General features: G+C 35.3%; 1 protein-coding gene across 2 annotated transcripts; it reads left to right on the top strand.

Annotated features, from left to right (window-relative positions):
* Positions 1-13,304, top strand: LOC306848956 (uncharacterized protein). Of its 2 annotated transcripts, none has more exons than XM_079383750.1 (9): positions 1-285; positions 1,210-1,323; positions 1,417-1,479; positions 2,032-2,202; positions 5,637-5,823; positions 6,002-6,138; positions 12,028-12,074; positions 12,221-12,261; positions 12,810-13,304. In XM_079383750.1, exons 1-9 carry the CDS (start codon positions 247-249, stop codon positions 12,863-12,865), a joined length of 855 nt encoding a protein of 284 aa, XP_079239876.1. In that variant the 5' UTR covers positions 1-246; the 3' UTR covers positions 12,866-13,304. The 2 variants fall into 2 exon arrangements, with proteins under 2 accessions (XP_079239876.1, XP_079239877.1); XM_079383751.1 differs by having other exon boundaries at positions 2,107-2,202; positions 12,810-13,242.
* Positions 13,305-13,914: the final 610 nt, after the last annotated feature.

Genomic DNA, 13,914 nt, shown 5'->3' with positions numbered 1-13,914 from the left:
AAGGAGGGGGTGAAGGGAAGGGACAGAGAGAGCTCCTGTGAGACACCAGTTGTTTAATCATTGTGCTTGTCAAGAAAGCGCTATAAATTCACTGTCTGCCTGCACATACATTTTGATGGTTCATCGATTCATTTAAGAGCTTTTCTGTCATTCTGCTTCAACTCTGCACTGCAAAACATCCCCTGGATCTGCTCAAATGCATCTAACTGAGGATTGTAGACTTCTCCTGCTGGATCGGTGAGCCAGATGAACAACCCTACACCTCTTCACTTCTACAGAACCAAGGTAGGCTTGAAGGTCTTCAGTGGGACTATACTTCTGGTCCTTCTAAAAGATGGAAACACACTCTCTTATTGATACGATTTTTAAAAGACGAGCAGCAATGTTTTTCATTTTTTTACATATTCTCATTTTATGGGGTACTAGTTTTGACATGTTAAGATGATTTAGTGATGATAAAGTGGTAGTATTTATGCATTTCTCAGCTCTGTCACCACATCAACTGATACGGTACATCTGCTTGTTACACTGTCAACAAAGAGTTAGTTTACCTTCAATTCAAAGGGCTAAAAAGGTTTTTTTTTTGTTTTTTGTATTTATTCACAAAGTGAACAGACTGTGGTTAAATCACCCTAGAGGATTATTGGCTACTAGATTAGAGTATGCTGGCCGTAAAAGTTAGTGGCATAATATCAAAAGAAATTTTAAAAAGATGGAGTAGATGCAGAAATATCAAAAGCAGCAGGATGCAGGGCTGACAGAGAGCTATAAAAGCGATAAAAAAGATAAGGAATGAAAGAGATAAGATATATTGATAGTGAGGGAGGGAGGCATACCTGGCAAAAAAAAACCCCATCAATTCTTCATTTTGACTTTACAACAACTTGCAAGAATAACTTTATTGACAGAAGTTAGAAGAAAATGGTGAAGCGTTCTCACCATTTATATTCAGGCATTGATTTTTTTTTTATTCCACATATATAAATAAAAAAATATATATTTATAAAAGCATATTATTCATATTAATATTTATCCGACAGTTGCCACAAGAAGAATTGCTTATTAAAAATAACACTTTCTTAAAATTAAAATTTAAAACGGCAAAATGGTGTATGTGAGAGGTATGTTTAGGTTTCTTGTATATAAAAAGTCCCCTAATGATAGAAAAAACAAACATCTCACTCTCTCTCTCTTTAACTGTCACTACAGGGGAAGAATGTATGTGTTCTCATGCTACTGTGTGTTCCCCTCTCCATGATGGACATCCCTGGTCCTTGCAAACATGCCATAACCATGGACCACCTGCTTCAACTAAAACAACTGGTGAGGAACCAGATCACAATAAAGTTCACGGAGTCATCCTTTGATTTCAAATGCAATACCTCTGTCTTAACTATTCATATTTTTACTCTTCAGATCAGAAACCAGTTGCAGACTGGCTGTTCAATCACATATACATTCATAGAGAGAAAACACCTGGTAAGACGGCCATTAAAACACTCTCTTCCACTGCTCTGTGTTTAAAAACTGATTTGTGTTTTTTTCCATAATACGAGCTTCTACTCCAAAATCTTCTGTTTTGAATCTGGCTTTGGAAATGCAGCAAAATCAGATGTGTGTTTTAGATTAGATGCTCACACCAAATTGTCATCACTCATTGCTGAGATTTCCATTATGGCACCCTTGACATGGCTGAATTCAGCATGCATTTTGATGAAGCTCTTAAATGTCTCTGTTATTTTGTAAAACAGTCTTTTTTTTCTGAAGACAGTCTGAACTTTGGTTTAGCTCTTAAATCTGAAGCACATAGTCAATCATACCATCTTACAGAAGATAATTCACAAAGTACATACTGTTAATATCAATTGAGTCGCTGATTCACCAAACCAGCGACACAAACAGCAGCAAAACCAAAGCCAACTGCATGATCTCTTTTGAAAGTAAAGTCAAGTACACAAGCTAGTGTGCCAGATTTTGCTCTCCGGGTTTTTCCAAACGGTTTCTTACTCATTTCTCTTCCTTGTCTTTTAGAGCGTGGTGTGTTATGTCAAAGCTGCTCTGCCAAGGGTGCTTGAACTGTTTAATGTCCACTTCAAATACGTGCAGGGCTCAGGAAGTGCTCAAGCAGTGGTCTCCATACAGAACCTCATCCTCAACATCTACTCCCAACACTGCATACCTTCACTGGACGAGCAACTGGAGGTGTGTGCACACTCACACTCAGTGTTGGGGAAAGTTACTTTTAAAAGTAATGCATTGCCTTACTTGTGTGTTAGTTTTTGTCACATGGGCTTGCTTATTTGTTCTCTTATTACTAAAAATCCCAAACGTTATATTTTTGGCAATTTTAAAGGCCTTTTTAAAAGTGAAATTAATAAGCCTCAGTTTAAAGGAAGTGCTTCTGCACCTCACTGCAGTACTTTACTAGTTACTTGAAAAAAGTAATCTGATTACTTTACTCAGTTACTTGTAATGCGTTACATCCAAAACTGCAATTATTTTGATCTCAGGGACAAAAAGCCTCACTTTACTTATGGATCGCTAGGTTACTTTAAGATTAGTCAGTGAATTGTCATGAACTCACAGTAAACAATTATTTTTTTAACACTTTACAATAAGGTTGAATTACTGTACATTCTTAAAAATAAAGGTTCTATTGGCATTTATGGTTCTGTGAAGAACCTTTAACATCCATGGATTCTTTCCACAGCACAAAAGTATCTTTATACACCTTTTTCCTATTCCCCTTTGAAGCTTTGTGTGAAATATGGAAATAAACGGTAAACAATCAGTTAAAGGTTTGCCCTAAGAAAGCAAAAATAAGGATTTTCAAAAACTTTGTATAATGAGGAGACATTCTACCTTCAACCATTGAATAATAAAAGGAAATTTACAAGTCTAAAAGCATTAAAAATGGACTTTCAATTGACTATTTCTGCAGCAATATTACAGACGTGTTAAATATCACTGTAGTAATATATATCTACATCATGTAACATACGTTGCCCTAACTGGAATATTGAGTGATAATATTTCAAAGGCATTTCCATCATTTTGCCAGACAATAAGTATTGTTTTTACCTGCTTTAGAAACATTCCAGTAAACACTGTTAATAAGGATTAGAATTGAAAAAGGGAAACAATCACACTCTAAAGCATCCACGTGAAAACAAACCAGGAAAGAGATATATTGTATATTTAAAGCTCATGTCTCATAACAATGTTAATGCAATTGCAGTGTGCATTCATACCACCTCTGAGCTGCATTAAACATTAATGACTGTCCATTTACCTTTATTTAATAAATGCTATATGTAAAAGATGGCTAATGTTCATTGCATTAGCTGCTGTTAACATATAATTTTCATATTAGGTGTTATTTACTTATTACAGCATTTAATATTCATGGGTTATGTGCAACTTTAACATATGCAACTTTCAACATTAAAAAACGTTTGGTAATCCTTAGAAATGAACATTTACCAATCAAGATTAACGAATTATGTAAATGTTTTGTTCACTGTTAGGTCACATTGCCTATTGCATCCAAAAATACTTCTCCACCTTGTTGTAAAGAGTTGCCTTTAAAGGTTATCAAAATTAAAATTTTGTATCCAGAAACATCACTCAAGCACGTTTTGGCCTATATGTGTGACTATTATTAAGCTTTACTAAGCATTATTAAGCGTATTCACTATTGTTTATTGGTTTACATAAAACATTTGCATTCCTTTTCATTTATTCAAAAAGATATTTCGAAAAAATTCAGCTTGAGAATTTTTCCATCTGGTGGCTGGTGTCGTATATCAGCCGTGCGTGAGAAAGTGGTTCAAGTACAAAACGTAAAAAGAAGTCATGCTGCTACTTTCTCATACTTCTAATGTGAAAAAGGCATTACTCTCTATACATACTTTCAATTAACTTTATTTTCTTTTTTTTCCAATAAGGCGCTTTTAGTGATTTATTGACAATGCTTATTTGCCATGTCATTCCTAACTGAAACTGCATGCACTAAAGTGTGGAATGAGGCAGAAACTCTCCTTCAATAGCCTCTTCATCAAAACAATCTCTCGTGGCATGAAGCAAAGCATGTGGATTAAGGGATCCACTCAAACTACACTTAAGGAAATGCTAGTTCTGGCTTTGCTGAAGACAATAACGAACAGACAATTTGTCATCATAGGGATTTCCCCTTCAGATCAAAGGAGGAAACCTACTGAGACTAATTTATAAACCGGCTACGTTCTTGACATTTTACATGTATAAATGCAGCCAACCCTAAACTTTTCAATAGTAATGCACATTATGATGCTGCTGTATTTTTTTTTATATTTTTAAAAATTATTTACTATTTGATGGCTTATCTTAAATAAGTTCAATATTGATCCACGGTCATGACGATTTTCTTCTGTGAAACACACACAGCAAAAAAATTCTTATCTTACTTTAGTATTTCTGTCTTGTTTCTAGTCAAGATATCTAACAATTCTTAAATCAAGCCACTTTTATATAAAAAAAATATTTTTTTGTGTGTGCCCTGCAAAAAATGGCTTATCTTACTTGGTATGTTTGTCTTGTTTCAAGTCAAAAATCAAGATACTTTTACTAGATCAGCAGACGTAAGATATTTAGTCTTGTTTCTAGGGGAAAAGACTAAATTAAGTGCATTTTGCTTAAAACAAAAAACTATCTGCCAGTGGGGTAAGTACAATATTCTTAAAACCATACCGTTTTACTTACCCCACTGGCAGATAATTTTACTTGTTTTTTTTTTACTACGTCATTTTGCTGATCTAGTAAAAGTATCTTGATTTTTGACTTGAAACAAGACAAACATACCAAGTAAGATAAGCCATTTTTTTGCAGGGCACACACAAAAAATATTTTTTTACAGACATAAAAGCATCAAGAAAGTAGGCCAAGTCATCCAAGGGTTTATTCGTTCACCAGTCCGACATTACTTTCTCATGACTCATAGTCATGTGTGGATGTCAAGGTATTCAGTGAACAATGACTTAAATTTAATTTCTGATCTTCAAATGAGTGAAAATTGTATGTCATGTATTTACATTTGGAATTGCACATTTGTAATAAAGTTTATATATGAACTTTAAATGTAATAATCAAATAACACTACAATATTATAATACAGTATCAAGTACTTTAGTGTTATATCAAATATCAAAATAAAAAAGTGTACTTCTTTAAGAATGACAAACAATTATTAGAAGGTAATAGTTTACTATTTACTTTAAAACTATTAATTTAACAAGAAGTATACAAAAGTGTCCATTTATTTCATTAATATTATATGCAAGTACATTTTTAAAAAATGTTCTTTTAAGATTTGAAATGTACTACAAGTGCACAATTAAGCATACTCAATCCGCAAGGGATGGACCACATTTATGATTCTTTGATGGTACTTTTGTGTTCTTTTTGAAGCTTGAAACTTTGTGTTCCAATGAAAAAAAGACATTCATGGCTTTATAACAACATGAGTTTGACCAGATGATGACAGAACTGACATTTCTGGGTGAACGATCCCTTTAAAAATCCACCACAACAATCTTAAATAGAGCTAAACCCCATCCCTTTGTATTTATTTATTTTTGTTTCTCTCTCACTCTCTGAAGGAGGACCCTGTAGCATTCGAGAGGCAATACAATGAGTCTCCTGTCCAGGCACTTCAAAGAGTCGAGGAGGTCCTGTCCCTCTACTTGCACCTCATCACTACCACAAACACTCCTGTTAACTGGACCTGCGAGCAAGAGTATAGCAGCAATCTACCTCCTACTGTAACACAGCTAACCACCAGCACAGGTGAATGCACGCACACACACACACACACGCTCGCACGCACACACACACCTACCTCTTCAGGAAAAAGGAACGGGTACAACTAGTAAAGCTGTAGGCCAGACTGAAATGATTTTGAAACACACACACACGCATACATCCCTCCAGCAATGATTAAAGCCACATGTTTGTCTTTTGAAAGAGGTTGCGGTGGGATTATTCGGGCAAGATCCTCAGGAGTCCTTCAGTGAGGATTTCTACAGGCTGGGCTTCATTGTGGTCTCCATCTGTGGAGGATTTCTTATCTTACTCACCGCCTACTGCCTCCTAGAGAGAAAGGTATGCTATTCCTCCATAAACACAGACATAAATGCCACCTGAACATTTTTAATTGGGTCCAGAACTTTTATGTACAATATGTTATAATTTGATAAGTTCCCATAAGGCCAAATGGGCAAAGCAATTATTTTCACACAATGACACGCGTTTGACCTCTTCTCAGCAGCGTTCAATAAGGCTTGGCAAGCTTCTATTTAGTGCATCACGATGAAAGACCTCCAGCCAGCACAATGATCTTCAACTCAATCTGGAATTGATTTGTGATAGTGTGTATGTCTAACACTAGAAAGCCTTTGGTTCTTATAGAAGAAGAAATTAATGTAAAGACATTTTTAAAAAGCTGAGTGATTCTTGAAGCATTCTCGAAGCAATTTCATAGTGGAAAATATTCTCACATTACCAAAAAACGAAATACTACATACTTCATAAGAAACTGCTTAAGAAATAAATTACTTTGTTGCAGCACTTAATTAAGTATTTTCAGCTAAATATGGACCAGAAAATCACTCCAGATTATTCAGGTTAGGACAATTAGACCCAAGAGTCCATTATTTAGCAAACCAAAACAGGTTCTCTTGTAATATATGCTAGTAATGAAAAGCAGTCCCACAGCATGACACTATTATAACCTTTCTGAAATTCTCTGTAGATATTAGTGGTAGAGGTGTTTTGCCACAAGCATGCTTGTGAATTTTGACTTGGAGGCTTAGAGAGTACACTTTCATGTTTCTTAAAGGGGTCATCGGATGCCCATTTTACACAAGTTGATATGATTCTTTAGGGTCTTAATGAAAAGTCTGTAACATACTTTGGTTAAAAATCCTCAATGGTAGTGTAAAAAACACCTTCTTCACCGTGTCAAAATCAGCTCTGTTTTCAGCACGCTGATCTAGTTCATGTTGCTTTAAATGCTAGTGAGCTCTGCTGACCCCGCCCCTCTCTTGTGTGGAGTGATGAGCAGACCATAGATATGTGTAGATTCCCTATTCGACCGCTCCAGATACATTGACGTATCAGCCATCTCGCATTCACCATAATAAATGAATTTTCAAAGATATACAAGCGTATAACTCTCTGTTGTAGACGCACACAGTCAATGCGCTCAAAGATTCGCAGACCGTTCCAAAACTGGCGGATGGCTTACGTATCGCAGCCCATAGAAACAGTCGATAATGAGGCATCTAGGTGTATATATCTATGGAGCATACTAAATTTCAGCTGCAAAACTGGCTTACTAGCACATTATTAGGAAAGGCGATTTGCAAAGATTCATAAAAAACCCTTATACTCACTTCTTCTGTAGATGAAGCTGGATCACGAATGATTTGGGCGAACATAGATGCATTTATGTAGATTGAGGATTGGCGCATTCACTTCAAAGCGAAAGTAAATCCTCTGGGTCTTCAGCGGCTCAGATATCGGGAGTAAATGATGACTGCTATATTCATTATTACATCCAACAACTAAACACTTCAATCGCTTAATTTGAGACATCTTGTCTTCCCCTGCACCGGAGCAGACACAATGGCGGACAGCTCTCAGCTCACTCAGGGAGGGTCTAAGGTAAGACGGTCTTGTCAATCAACTCTCGTGGGAGTGGTCTGTACAGAACTTCGTCAGAACAGCCTGATTTGAGAAAGAGGATTTTAAAATAGGGATTAAAAAAAAAAACACTGGGTAGATTTTGATCATTATAGGATGGATGTGTACACACACTTCCAAAACATATTTACGTTTAAACAACTTGAAAAGTGAATTTTGCATCCGATGACCCCTTTAACACAAATACGCATACTTTTAAAAAGTGCATTTTGTAATAATGTCCAAATAAAAGTTTTACTTTGAGTTACATTTTAAATCATAATGTTTTCATAATCTTGTGTCATGCTTTAAAGTACGCTTATTTAGATGTGTTGACTAACATATTAAAAGGTGACATATCATGAAAATCTGACTTTTTCCATGTTTAAATGCTATAATCGTGTCCCAGGTGCATCTACCTACCCAGGAAATGTGAAAGAAATTAACTCAGCAATTTTTTATTTATTTATTTTTTTGGTAAGCCTTTCTCTGCAAGCTTGTAAAAAAAAAAAAAACGCATCAGATTTCCCTCCCCTTGTGGCATAGAAAGGGGATCTTATTATAATATTACCGCCCTTAATCTGCAAGTTTCCAGCCATGGCGCCACCATTGTGTTTTCACAAGCAACAACGGTGTACCAGTTCTAAAGGCATGGCGAAAGCTCGAGCAAAGCATGCTAACTGTTCTATCACTGGCTGCACTGACGAGCACAGAACACTATTTAGAGTCCCAGCCCCAGAGGAGACAAGAAAGCAGTGGATTTACTGATTTATTTACTGCACTGGAAAAAAACAAGAAGTTAAATTTACTTAATTTTTATTTTGCAAATTTTTGCATGCATATTTTTTAAGTAAAATTTACATGCGTAATTAAGTAAAAACTGCTTAACTAAATTATGTAAAATTAGCAAAGGAAATAAGTAAATTTAATGGGTCATTTTGAGTAAAAAATTAACTCCAGATGTCACAAAACAGCAAGTTATTTAACCTAACAACAAAAGCTACCATAAAAGTGTAAATACATCTAAAAAAAATAAAAATTACCTTATTAATTATTCATGCCCAAGTGCATGATGGGAACAACGGGATCATGACATTGATATTTATTTACTTAAACAATCTTTGTAAAACATACAATTCCAAGTAAAATATACTTATATGTTCAAACTTTAAATTCTACAAGCTTAAATTGAGTACTAATATTGAATTTACTCTTTTTTACATTTTTTTATTCTTGCCTGAACTAAATTATTTAAAGTAGAAATTACATTTGTTTTTCTGTAGCATTTACTTCACCACAAAATCATTTTTATCAGTGTGTATAATACGCTGCTGCCACACAGATCAAATATAAACATGCGATTTCTTTCCCAGCGGTTTACCTTCACAGACATAAACGACTGTTTTTGTAACTCATATGTATTTTTAACAAACTTATATGTATTTGAAAGATAATTTATAGTTTAGTACTCGTATGCTTTCTGTGCACGTGTTTAAGATGTTTGCGCTCAGAATCAGAAAACCGTATATCAGAAGTTTAAACTAATATGGATTTAAAATGCATGATTTATGTGCAATAGACATGCTAATCAAAACCTACTCTCACGTAGCCAGACCTTCAGACTGACGGCTGAAAGTCTGGAATCCATGGCAGCTTTCATTGGTCAAGGCCCGCCCATGAGGCCGTTTGACCGACATGTTAAACAACCAACCACTTTGGAGCCACCGATAAATAGTTGTCTCTGTCACACCATCCCCCTGTTTTTACTTTGGTTGCCCGTCTTGTTCATTGACCCAGTTTCTGTCTCCCCTTGATTGCCTTATTTAGTTCACCTGTGTCTAGTTAATGTAGTCATTAGTTCCTCTCTTCCGTTTCTATAAATTCCCTTGCTTTAGTTCTCAGAGTTGCTGGCTATTAAGGTTGTTTTGTCTCTGTTGCATTGATTTACACTTCGTTGGATTTCGTAGCCTTACCTGTCTGGATTTTATGTTTGCTCTCCTGAGGATTATTATTAAAAACTGTGTATTTGGACTAAACCTTCGTCGTGCGCTTTGTATCCTGCCAACGAGAGTGAGAGTCTACTTGGCTAATGCACATTTTCCAGTCAGCCTTATATATTAACCCTTAAATGCATGAATGTTTCGCCAATCACTATTACATATTCAGGTCTTTAGCGACCCGGACCTATATATCCAGCACGGATGGATCTCTAACTGCTGCATTAGCAAAAAATTATCTTGATGTTTTAAGAACAATTACAGAAGAATAAAGTAAAGCATATTTCATTACCCTTTGAAACTTGGAAGGGTTCAATTTGAGCAGATGATTGTACCATCGCCGTCATTGTCAGAGCGCACTTCCACAGTACATTCACACATTTCTCACATCTGGCTCATATTCACGATCTCAAACATATTCTACCAAAACTACCATTTTCAGTGACTTCAAAATCAATAGTTTGATCGCTGGCAGCTTATTCACCACATCCACCATCAAATGACAGTTACACTTGTATTTTATCGCATAAAGTAATTGCTCTGCAGTATAGCCATTCAAAAGTTCAATTTTTGCTTATGATATTCTTTTGTTTCATGCCTGCGATGATTATGAGCGAAACATCATGTCATTATCGTCTATTAAACAGTGCCATCTCGAGGAGGAAAGGTGAATTGCATGCATTGAGTCATCAGATATTTGAATATTTTTTGTGCAGAAAAAATACACTTACACTAATACACACCTCGGGTCTCAAGCGACCCTATACACTATTTATAAAAATTAATCAGAAAACAGACATTCTTTTAAATGTATTATTTTTTCCCGTTATATTGTTTATAATGAATAGATTGAGGAATACTAAGAAAGGTGATGTCTAACTTTAAAAAATGAAGGAGGGAGAGGGTAGTGAATGACATCCCGGGTCGCCAAAGACCTGAGGTATGCATTTAAGGGTTAAAGGGTTACTCCACCCCAAAATGAAAATGAGGCTTGTGACTGTCCCATTGACTGCCAAGTAAATAACACTGTAAAATCCCAGAAAAGTATGAAAGACATCGTTAAAATAGTCCATCTGCCATCAGTGGTTCAATCTGAATGTTATGAAGCGACGAGCGTCTCCTCCGAGTCACCGTAGTGCCATTTTGGAGAATATCTGCTGGACGCAAACTGCGTACGCTGTTCTGTGTCAGCCGCGCCACACGGTGATTCGGAGGAGACGAATTGTTGAATAAAGTTGTAATTTTTATTTTCTTTGTGTACAAGAAGTATTCTTGTCGCTTCATAACATTCAGATTGAACCACTGATGGCAGATGGACTGTCTTTAATACTTTTCTGGGCCTTGACAGTGTTAATTGTTTGGCAGGCTTGGGACAGTCACAAGCCTCCCGGTTTTCATCTAAAATATCTTAAATTGTGTTCCAAAGACGAACAAAGCTTTTACGGGTTTGGAATGACATGGGGTAAGTGATTAATGATATCATTTTCATTTTGGGGTGGAGTAACCCTTTAAAGGAATTCTTGTTCATTAACAGCTATTGAAAGCTGTAGCTGTGTAATCTGATAGTACTGATGTTTTTTTGTTTTTTGTTTTATATTGTAGATGTTTTGCCCATGTTCAGGTTTGATAGATCTCTTAATGGTGTGAAATGAATTTGGAATGGATATTTTTTCTCTGTCTCCTGCCTTGTTAAAAATTAACACTGGAGTCAGAATTAGCTTAAACCAGAAAAATATATTTCTCCTATCTTATGAATACTTAGGCTCACACTTAATCTATTAATGCCTTTTAAAGAGAATAATGAAAAGTGAGAAGTATAAAGTGAAGAAATATGTGACCCTGGAGCACAAAACCAGTCTTAAGTCGCTGGGGGTATATTTGTAGCAATAGCCAAATACATTGCATGGGTCAAAATTATTGATTTTTCTTTTACCAAAAATCATTAGGACATTAAGTAAAGATCATGTTCCATGAAGATATTTTGTACATTTCCTACCGTAAATATATCAAAACTTAATTTTTGATTAGTAATATGCATTGCTAAGAACTTCATTTGGACAAATTTAAAGGCGATTTTCTCAATATTTAGATTTTTTTGCACCCTCATATTCCATATTTTCAAATAGTTGTATCTCGGCCAAATATTGTCCTATCCTAATAAACCACACATCAATTGAAAGCTTATTTATTCAGCTTTCATGATGATGCATAAATCTCAATTTTGAGTTTTGTGGTCCAGGGTCACATATTTGTTGAATATGTGACATCACTTATGCATATCATTTCAGCTATAATTCTGTTTCCTCAACAGAAGCTGCAGCGTCAGCTTTACAGAACAAGAATTTCATCAGACTTGGGGTAACTTTGTGTTTCATCCTACTATTAGAGGTTTTTGCTGTTTTCATATTTTCATATAATAATTTCATATATTTGAATGCTTTGTACAAGCTATGACCTAATATGTCAAAACATCTAGCCAAGGAATATCTAAATTTCTCTTACAGATTACAAGTTGTCGAAAACTTTGAAATCCAAGAGAAAGTATGTAAGTATATGATTAAATAGTAAATCTATGATTGAGTTCATAATATCAAAAGTGACAATAAAAATAAATTAACAGTGATATAGATCCCTGTTTAGAACTGATATGTGATATTGGGTTGGCATTTGATTGATCAATATTTCTTCTTCATACCTGTCCCAACTGCTGACGCTCAACCATTATCTTCAGCACACAGACAGTTTTTCTCCAAAAGTAGGAGTCAAATGACCTAGGAAGGGCATAAAACATGACTGAATATTGTACACAGCAAGTGATTAAAAAAAATAATACAAAAATCTTGGTTAAATGTTTGAACATTTATACTCTTATACAAGGTTTCCCAAACTCACGAACTGCAGGAGGGTCTTCGTAGTTGATGAAAATTAATTACATGTAATGAATAAATAAATAAAATAAGCATACTAATATATTAAATGTTTTTAGAGTATTTTATGTTTTTGAGTATATTTTTTTACAGTCTTTACTCTTCTATACATTAACTATAGCGCATATGTGTTAATTTCCTTAATTCTCCTTCTCATCTTTCATAGACCAGATGAATGACAGACGGACACAGCTTGGCTCACACCTCTCCACTGCCTTCTAACTGATGTGCTCTTTCTGGGTGCTCAAGAGAGTATAACAATGAAATAGACTGTCTGATACTTCAGGAAGACCACGACCACGATCAGAGGAAGCAGACTGAAGAGATGTGTCTGATCTGTCAAGATAACTCATACGCCTTGGAACTTGTACACATGTAAATGTGCATATTACTACAAACATCTATTTCTGGACTACTGGAAAATTCAAAGTATTGCATGCTCAGTAATGCTACAGTTACATCAATCCACAACACCTACTGTATGAGCTACAGGAGGAAAATAATTCAATCGTAGTTTGTTTCATTTGTCAGTCTACTATATTGATGTTATTGTTCATATATGAGCAGTATCTTACAGTAAAGGCTTAGTTTGTTGATGCAGAACAGTTTCCTCATTTCTTTCCATTTCCAGTATGAAGTAAATATATATTTGAAAGTACTGTGAAAAAAAAAAAATGCTCACCAGAAAATTAAAATCGCCCTTAACATCATTACCCTGAAAATGTACTCACCCTCAGGCTGTTCAAGATGCTTTAAAGTTTGTTTCCTCATCCGAATGGATTTAGCATTACATCACTTGCTCACCAATGGAGTACTCACCTCTGCAGTGAATGGGTGCCGTCAGAATGAGAGTCCAAACAGCTGATAAAAACACCCTAATATTTCACAAGAAGACTCTAGTCTATCAATGAATGGCTTGTGAATCAAAAAGCTGTGTTTGGAAAAAAACAAATCCATCATTAAGGTGTTATAACTTTAAACTGGCCAAAATGAAAAAGTCCATCCACTGTTGTCCTCTCACATCAAAATCCATACGTCAACTGGAACATTTTGGACTGTAAAAAAGTGCTTAACCTGTGCATATTTCTCTCCTGATTCAGACAATACAACATTTTCAATGGAAAAAACTATATTATGGATAGAGACTTGTTCTTTAGGCGGAAGCAATGGTTTGAAGCTAAAAAAAAAATCTTAATGATGGATTTGTTTCTTACAAACATGCTGCTTTTTGCTTCACATCAGATGGACTGGACTTGTGTGGATTACTTGTG

Source organism: Barbus barbus, assembly GCF_936440315.1.
Source record: "Barbus barbus genome assembly, chromosome: 29".
In the NCBI taxonomy this organism is placed as follows: Eukaryota; Metazoa; Chordata; class Actinopteri; order Cypriniformes; family Cyprinidae; genus Barbus; species Barbus barbus.
The sequence above is the reverse complement of the archived record's forward strand: the minus strand, read 5'-3'. Positions and strand labels throughout refer to the sequence as shown.

Bases quoted from the DNA above. Each gene is read 5' to 3' on its own strand.
- LOC306848956 (XM_079383750.1), top strand. From the start codon at position 247: ATGAACAACCCTACACCTCTTCACTTCTACAGAACCAAG. The intron at 286-1,209 runs GTAGGCTTGAAG...CTGTCACTACAG, and splicing joins TTCACTTCTACAGAACCAAG to GGGAAGAATGTATGTGTTCT. The intron at 1,480-2,031 runs GTAAGACGGCCA...CTTGTCTTTTAG, and splicing joins TCATAGAGAGAAAACACCTG to AGCGTGGTGTGTTATGTCAA.